This window comes from Maylandia zebra, linkage group LG22 (assembly GCF_041146795.1).
Source record: "Maylandia zebra isolate NMK-2024a linkage group LG22, Mzebra_GT3a, whole genome shotgun sequence".
Lineage (NCBI taxonomy): Eukaryota > Metazoa > Chordata > Actinopteri > Cichliformes > Cichlidae > Maylandia > Maylandia zebra.
In genome coordinates, this window is record NC_135187.1 from 35,054,870 (window position 1) to 35,064,124 (window position 9,255).

General features: G+C 36.7%; 1 protein-coding gene across 1 annotated transcript; it reads left to right on the forward strand.

Annotated features, from left to right (window-relative positions):
• Positions 1-1,279: 1,279 nt before the first annotated feature.
• LOC143414515 (uncharacterized) lies at positions 1,280-4,901 on the forward strand. Its single transcript, XM_076879057.1, has 8 exons — positions 1,280-1,445; positions 1,682-1,761; positions 1,881-1,936; positions 2,048-2,075; positions 2,158-2,177; positions 2,291-2,380; positions 2,477-2,795; positions 4,725-4,901. Exons 1-8 carry the CDS (start codon positions 1,280-1,282, stop codon positions 4,899-4,901), a joined length of 936 nt encoding a protein of 311 aa, XP_076735172.1.
• The last annotated feature ends 4,354 nt before the right edge of the window (positions 4,902-9,255 follow it).

Below are 9,255 nucleotides of genomic sequence, written 5' to 3' on the forward strand. Positions count from 1 at the left end.
GAGTAATTGATTGAAAAACATTCTCATGGTAAAACAAGTATTTGCAAGTGAGGTTATACAAATCTAAGTGTAATGTTTTTGGTTCAGGAGTCTTAATGTAAGATGTGAAATACTTGTATTTTCTGTGGGTTGTAGTGAATCTTAATTTTGTAAAACATTTGATGGGGTCATTTTTACAGATGTACTGTCCCTTCTGTGGACACCTCTTGGCAGACAGTCCTGCCTTTTGTAGTCTATGTGGTAAAAACATCAAGTTTTTAAAGGACATCACCAGCACTGTGTCGAGAAATCCTGCCCTTGGTGAAGAGGCAGCAGCTCTTCCATCTACCAGTTCCAGCATCCTGACTGGCACAACTATACAGTCTACACAGGGTAAAAAACATATTTGTATTAAATAAATCTTCTTAACTGTCCCTTCCCTAAAATGATAATTTTTTTTTTCTGTTTATAGCTGGGAAATCATTAGTGGAGTCATTTATAAAATTTAGGGATGTGAAAGAAAGGGAAAGAAAGGCATTTTTTTCAAAGAAACACCAGGAACAGAAACCAATGAAGGTATGTCATAAACTTGAACGTGGACGTTGACCACTTTTGTTGCTAATACAAAATCCAAATTACCTGTAGCACTGCCAAGGCATCGCTGTAAATTTCCATATGCATATGAAAGGAACTGTATATATTGCAAGGGTGGCCAACTATGTCCTCTACAGCTATGGACCCCCCCCCCCTCCCCCCTCCCCCCGTACTATCTCTGTTTAATTTACTTTGAGGCTGATTGCTGTTTATTACCTGCATATGGTGTGTTCAGCTAATCACAACCTTGGACATTAGTGTTGCTCGGGGAACGTTGAAGAAACTAGAAACGATCTAGTTGCCGCTCTTGGGGATTGTAGTTCACCACTGATACAGGGCTTACAATTTTTAACCTGATCAGAATTTCTTAATTGTCAGCCTTTGGTCAACATTCCTTCAATAATATATGCCCCCTGTTAAAACTAGATTTAGTCGCTAATGTTGTCTTTTGAGTCACAGCACAGCTGGAGCACAACTACAGATCAGAAATAAAATGGAAGACAGGGAAGATCATGTAGGAGCAAAGATGTAAAAACATGTTATTGTTAATCTCATTCCTAGATACAGATTGGCATCATGAGAAGGACCAGTGATGGTATAAGACCTGTTCGAGGAAAGTCACTTCCAGTTGATGTTCATTCTCACTGGTCAACTGAGCAAATCTTGTCTGCCAGCGTGAAAAAAACATAAGGACTTTAACCAGGACATGGCCGATGGACCCTATGTACTGCTATACCCTGATGCAAGGGAAGTTAACACAATTCCTGGAACCAACACCCCTTTCAACATCCAAAAATACAAGGATGCCATAGGGAAGGCCTATCAAAGAATAACTCTCTACATTTGTAACCATGATGACTTCTTAAATACTGGTAAGTGATTCTGATAATGCAGTGACAATCATAAATTTTAGATATTAAAAATAATTCAAGATTTTCAAAAAAATGTTAATCAGAGAGTGACATGATTTTGCCACAGATTTCAAATATATTTAATTTGTGCTGCATAGCCAAAGTGTTCTATATGTTTGCTAATTGTTAGATATAGCTTTCAATACATACAGTCTAATTTAAATATATGTATGTTTTGAATCATTGAATATTTGCAGATTGCAACACAGAGTGTGAATCTGAAGAGGACAATGAAGTTCAAGTAAAAGCAGTAGAAAGCCCACTGTCGGACACTGTGGTTAGTCTTTTTTCTTTACCATTGTTTTGTGTGTGTGTCTGTGTTTGTATACACCAATATAATCAAGAAAATTTTAAAGTTTTAAAAAGTGCTGTTAAGCTTATTTTACTACTTATCAGGTATGGGATTTTCCAGATAATCACAGCACACCGGAAAGAGCACCTTCAAGAAATAGGTAAGTTTTGTATTGTGGAGGATACAGTGCGGCGACCCTGAATAGGGAGGAGCCAAAACACATTATTATGTATTATATTGTAAATTCTGAAATTATTTAAATTCTTTACAGGGGGTCAAACTTGCAAACTTCTTCTGAAGTAAGACTCTGAAAAATGTCTAATTATCATACAGGCTACAAACATAAATTATATTAACTGTTCATATATTTTTGATATTTAGACTCAAGGTCCCTGCTACAGGTATGTTTTGGACACAGAAATTTGTGTATTGAGACACTAGACCAATAAAATCTTAGTTAACTTTAGATTTTAAGAAATGTTCTACTTTGCCCACTAAATGTTTTTCATTGCAGCACATACACAAGTGTTTATGCACCGATTGTAATTGATAGTGACTCAGACAAAGAAGTTCTCATCGAAAAGGATGAGAGTGAAACACAAAGGTAAGTATACATTTAAATGTGAGAATGTAAATATGCTAAAAGTGAGTAATAACATCCTCATTTTATGTGATATTAAATAATTTTTTTATGTTCTAGTACAAATGGCCTGACTGCTGCAGAAGTACTTGAAGAGCTGGCATCTAAGACAATAAAAACATCTATCAGCAGATTTAATATAAACAGAGCAAATGTTTGGGATGGAGCAGCTCGGGGCTTTAGACGTGTGTCTTACAACCCAACTGATGATATACTAGTGAAGTTCAGCGATGATGCAGGACAGCGTGAAGATGGAATGGATAATGGTGGTCCTAAACATGAATTTTTGACATTATTAATGAAATGCCTTAGATCACGACGAATCTTTGATGGACTTGAGGACAGCAAATTTCTTACATTTGACAGCGCTGGTGAGAAAGTTATACCATCTGACTATAAAATTAAATTAATACATTCTGAAGTTAAGCTTGGATGATTAATTGTTTATTAAAATAAAAAGGCATATAATTTAAAGCATTATTTTAGCATAATCAAATAATGCTTTGATTATGCTTGTCTTGTAGGGAGACATCAGTATGTCTCCCTACAAGACATACTGATGTTTGCCACGGGCCTAAACAGCATTCCACCAGCTGGAATGGAACCAAGACCAAGATTGCTGTTTGGTGATGCATCACGTTTCCCAATTGGGAAAACATGTGCAAACACCATTGTGATACCAATGGTTTTCTGGAATTGATCCTTATAAACAGAAAAAAAAAAGATGGGAAATGGTAAAATAGATCATCAGACAAGAAATGTGCAGTTTTAAATAACAATGACATTTTAAAACCAATGTATTGTCTCATTATTAAACTAAATTAATATGTTGCTTCTTTGGGCCTCAGTAAATTCAAGACAAATAAAGTCTACAACTATAACCCTAACCTGGACGACTAAGAATCTTCACAGATATATACCTTAATGGTTTAAATGATTGCAAAATAACGTGTATGCAATTTATATAACATAAAAATAATATAGTACATAAGGACTGCATTCAAATGTAAATAAACTGTAAACAGCCAAATGGCAGCTTTGTGAACTGGTTGAGACAACCTTTTTTTTAAATGTTATTTGTGAAATACTTACTGTTGTCGACAAACGCCAAAAACTCAATATGTTTGCCACATGAACCGCAGAACTTGACTTCTCCCACGTTATGGCCACAATATGGACAAAACATTCTTATCCTGAAACAAACAGCATTTTTCTTTTAAAATAGAGTATTAAAACGGCAAAGGGCAGACCTAAGCTAAAGTGTATATACACAAACGCATTTCCAACACAACAGCTATGTTGCTAGCGTAAAACAGAACTTCCAAAACACAACTACCTAGATAACTTAAATTACACAATTGAGAGCATATGTGTATTAGTTGTTGATTTATACACAAACACTAATATATATTCAAATAATTAAAAAAAAAAAGAAGGTTCATTTACCTTTTACTGCCACACACCAAATCCGGTCATTAGAAACGTCATGGCTTATGTAGCCACTAGGTAACAAAAACTCAACACTGCCCCTAGCGTCCTGGAGCACTTCCGTTGTGCTTTGTATTTTGCGTGTGTTTTGTATTTTGCGTGTGTTTTGTATTTTGCATGTGTTTTGTATTTTGCATGTGCTTTGTATTTTGCGTGTGTTTTGTATTTTGCGTGTGTTTTGTATTTTGCGTGTGTTTTGTATTTTGCATGTGTTTTGTATTTTGCATGTGTTTTGTATTTTGCATGTGCTTTGTATTTTGCATGTGTTTTGTATTTTGCATGTGTTTTGTATTTTGCATGTGTTTTGTATTTTGCATGTGTTTTGGAGTTTGTACGTGCTTTGTCTCTAGGGGCCACCGTACCTGAGTGTTTACTGAAGCCATTTAATGTTTAGCTTTCTGCATAAGCTGGATAGAGACATTCAGCTGAGGGCAGAAGATGCCTTTTGTCTGATTTTTTTCTGACTATTTAACGATCACTTATTAACTTTATTTTATGAGCAAAAGCGTATTTAATTTGATTATACCTTTATAACCTATTTTAATTATTTAATGGTTCTGGTCTACCAACACGTGTGCCGTCCCATGGACAGCTCCAGGCTGGATGGCCCCCAAAAGTGATTTTCTTTGTCTCAGGGTCAGCCTCTGTGAAGCACGTTCTGTAACTTTACGTATGAAAAGTGCCATATGAATATTGTTTTATTTGAGTATACTAAATTGAGTATACCTCTTTTTTATTTTTACATTTTTTTCTCTTAACCTTTTCTTTTACTTGGAATCTATTCTAGTTATTTCTAATTGTGGTTTGTTTGTTTTCACAGGACGTCAGCCAAGAAGCATTGAAAGAGGACTGCAGTAATCACATGATGAAGATCATCGTAATCCATCCCAATGTGGCACGGGAAAACCAAGATCCTGTGAACGTATCGGTCATCATTGAGGGGACAGAAATTCTGGAGGACTGCGGAAGTGTGACAAACGCTTGCCTCCTGATGTGATGTGCGTGATGTGCAGCACCTGAAACTACAGATACTGGATGCCTGTGCTGGCATTGCTCCTGCGGTGTTGCTATCAGTGTCATGGTTCTGGGTCAGTATTGACCCAGCATTCTGAGTTCTGGTCTATTTTTGAATGAACGTTTTGTTTCTCTGGTGTTTTGTTGATGATGATTATTATTGTTTGAGTTCTATGTGTTATATTCGGTATGCCTGCTTATGAGTCTGCGTCTGTGTCTCTGTCTGTCGTGTGCTACCTGTTTTATTTTGTAGGTCTGTGTCCTATGTCAGTGCGTTCAGCTTTGTGCTCTCCCTGTCTCGTCAGTGTAATCAGCGTCAGCCGTGTCTCCCAGCTTTTTCCTCTTCGCTCCGTTCACCTCTTGTATTTAGTGTCTGTGTCTTCCCCTACTTGGTGTTGCATCGTTAACGTCTGTTCATCCTCTTACCTTCTCCATGCTGTGTGTTTGTCATGTTCCAGTTTTCCAGCACCACTGTTTTTTGAGAGTCATAGTTTGAGGAGTTTTTCCAGCAATAAAGCTGCGTTTTTAGTTTAAGTCCTGTCTCCAAGAGTCCTGCATATTGGGTCCACCACTCCTGCCTGCCTGCCACACAGCCAACCATGACAATCAGTGTGTGAAGAGTGGGAGAAGAGGGTTGCATTGATAATCCAACACAATGGGCAGCACATTGAGCACATTTTATAAGTGTCAGAGTGTAAGTCAGAAACTTGTAAATAACTCATGAATGAATAAAGTTACCTTGAAACCAAGCACACCATTGTTTTTCTTGTGACATTACCAATAAGTTTGATGTGTCAAATGGCCCTCTTCCTATACTCTGCTGCAGGTCCATATATCAAATGATCACTGTGGCATTACTGAGAGTTAAAACACATTCTTAAGTCTTTCATCTTTAATAAAATTATCAGCGTTCTGCTCTACCAGGTGTAACAACTGAGTTTAACATCCAGGCATCCATGAAAACGGAATTTATGACATTTAACGGAGTTAGAAGTTAGCAGGAAGTTAGATCGCTAGCTTCCATCTAAATACAATATAGCATGTCCTGACTGCGGGGTTTTGGAAACAAATTCAAACGTACAGCTCTGTTATCACTTCCAACATAAATGAAGACAGAAAACTAAACAGCAGTGACGTTTGTAGGGTTACTGAAGTTTGGCTAGCTGGTATATAATGATGTGCTACGTGACCGCTAGCGACACAGCTATGTTAGCATAATATAAACAAGCTAACTTTTTTTCCACTGGATAAAAGTTAACGTGAGGGTTCTCAGTGGTCAGGAACAAATGTAATCGCATGGCAGGATGCTGTAAAAGGACCAAACTTCAGCCAGGAGAACAACTGAGATAATCTATCCACAATACGAGGTTAGTCATTCATATACTGCTGCATGGGCTGTGCTGTAGTTACATCGCAAGGTTTTAAAAACTGAGCTTAAATAAATGATTAGCGGTAATAAAAGCCGAGGGAGGTCAATGGTGATCACTGACTTTTTTTAGGAGCTTTTTGAGATTAAATAGAAGAAAATACAAAGCATTAAACACGTTAACAACACAAAAGCCATATTAAACACAGACTACTTTAGGCCCGGAAGTAGGATTCGTCACATCATCACTTAATAATCGGATTGAAAAAACAAAAGTTGTATCCAAGATGGCCGACTTCTAAATGGCCACCATGGTCACCACCCATCTTGAGGAGTTTACCCCCTCACATATACTAATGTGCCACAAACAGGACTTTAACATCACCAACCATTCCCATTTTATTACGGTGTATCCATATAAATGGCCCACCCTGTACTTTTATTTATTCACTCCACATAAAATGTAATAAATAAATCATATAATACAAAAACCAACTATTCACATTTCAACTTTTAGCTTTTTCCTTTTAAACAAATTTAAAGCGAAACAACACAAAAGACTGCAAACCGCAACACAATTAAATATAAATTAAAATATGAAAACAAAAAGAAGATTCTCTGTCATTCTCTGTCATATGGGCCTGCATGAATAAACTTTCTGAATCCTTTATCATCCGCAACTGAAAATAGTTGTGGATGATTACTATACCTTTTTAATGTGACGCTTTTGTCCCTGGCTCTCTTCCTCTGTCTCTCCCTCCTGCTCTGTTGCTGTGCTACTGCAACTGTAACTACCGCCCCTCCCCCCTCTTCTCAGCACAAGCACAAGGCTCGCATGCGGAGTGAAGCGGGAAAAAAGTGCGAGAGAGAGGGTGAGAAAAAGAAAAACAAACCCCATGGCTCGCGATAAGGAGCCGGCTCGCGTCGTTCACGTCAAAGATCTGGCTCTAAGAGCCATTTCGTTCGCAACCGACACATCACTAATGAATATGAAAAAAGTAACACTACAGACAAATAAAAATGAAATATTATTACACATTAGATCATTATTTTAAAACTAAATTTGGAGTATAAATAGCTCTATAAAGTGTAATCATATTACTCTGAGCAGTGTGAATAACCCTTGGTTTTTAATATTTTTACACATTTTATTGTTAATTTTGACACTAAATGGAATAAAATTAACACTGGAAAGTTAACACTGGCCATAGAGTCAATTTTACTCTAATTTTGAGTGGGACCAAATGTTATCTGAAACGGAATTAAAATCAACTCTCTAAGTGTAAAATTGACACTTGGTTTTTGGTATGTGCAACTTTTTTCAATATAATGTATTTGGTGAAATGCACTATCCCTACCATCATTATGTCAGAGCTCCTGTAATTATTGACGTTAATATTCATCTGAACAAAGCTACTGACACTTTGGCACTGGAATTTACATGATTATAGTGTTGTGAAAAGGTATTTGCCCTCTTCTTCAATTTTTGTTTTGCATATTTAGATAACCCAGGTAAATATACAATGTAGTTTTTACATGATGACTTCACTGATTAAGGGGAAATAAAATTTAATTTAAAACCTACCTGGAACTATGTGAAAAAAACAACTTCCACCTAAACCTAATTACTGGTTGTGCCTTTCCTGGCAGAAGGAACTCCAATAAAGCTGTGAGAAGTCTGTGAAATAATTTTGGCTCACTCTTTGTGGAATAGTTATAATACTTAAGAATAGCTTTTATTCAAACACATTGGTGGGTTTTGGAGCATGGATGGCTCGTTTAAAGTCATGACAAAGCATCTCAACTGGATTTAGCTCAGGACTTTGAAAGGCTAAAGAATGGTTTTGGAGTGGTCTAGTGGGGTTTCTGTTGTGTTTTGGATCATTGTTCTGCTGCAATAACCCAATGGGTTTGAGCTTCAGGTAATGTGGTGCCAAAAGCATGCATTTGATATAAACATGCAGAGTCCTTCTGAGGCAATAATGAGTCACCCAACTTTTGTTTACCGATGTAATATCAGAACATAGGATTGGGCCGAATAGTGTGCAGATTTACATTTAACAGCTTTACAACACTTCTTGGGGAGGAAAAGGGGACAAATGTTTGGGTTATCGCTTTTAATAATGATTGTTAATGGAATAAGTATCTCTTAACTTTTGAACAGAAATAAAGTGGGCACAAACACTTTCAGGAACATATTACAGGTTTTGCAATGATTTAAATCCAGGTTTCCTCTGTAGTGACTCTCATTGCACCTTGATGCACATCTCTCACTGTGACTCGGGGGAACTTAAGCCTTATTTGAGGCAAGCAGTAAAGACCTCATTCCAGCTGTGTAATTACAGTGTAGATTGGTAGATTATTTTGCATTACCAGTGCCTGTCGCTTCCCAGCGAAGAGTCTTACAGAGAATAGAACAAACTATAGAATGAGATCTAAATTCACTACTGGAGAAACATACTCCCAAATTCATTAACAGGTAAAGAAATACATATCAGTATAATGGAAAAGTTGCCTTAGCTTTTACATCTTCTCTCAGGTATCATCTTACCACATTTGATGCTACTGGATCACAGCAGTATTGTAACACTTCCTATTCCTGGTGATATGCACAGTGGTGTTTTCACATTACCAGTGGTTATTATTGTGTGTAACACATTTAATTGCAAACCTTTACATACTATTGCTTTCACATGCTTCATCCAAAGCTCTGCTGAATCACCTGATTTATATAATACCTTGGTAACAATATGATAACCTTCTTATTGCTAGCAGGTTATGTCTGTGTTTGAATTTTCACATCTTTTTAGACTTACCTCATAATAATAAGGTAATATTGGCCGATGTTTTATCATATTTGGATAGTATTACTATATTATAATCCTTAGTTTCCTGCTTTGCTTAAAAGTGTATACCCTGGATTATTAAATGGAAATACCTGTGTTTTCTATGTAATAAACACACTGTAAGA

Excerpts from the sequence above, each read along its gene's own strand:
- LOC143414515 (XM_076879057.1), top strand. The coding sequence starts at position 1,280 with ATGGCCGATGGACCCTATGTACTGCTATACCCTGATGCAAGGGAAGTT. Across the intron at positions 2,178-2,290 it reads ACTCAAGGTCCCTGCTACAG|CACATACACAAGTGTTTATG; the intron begins GTATGTTTTGGA and ends TTTTCATTGCAG. Across the intron at positions 2,796-4,724 it reads TTGACAGCGCTGGTGAGAAA|GACGTCAGCCAAGAAGCATT; the intron begins GTTATACCATCT and ends TTGTTTTCACAG.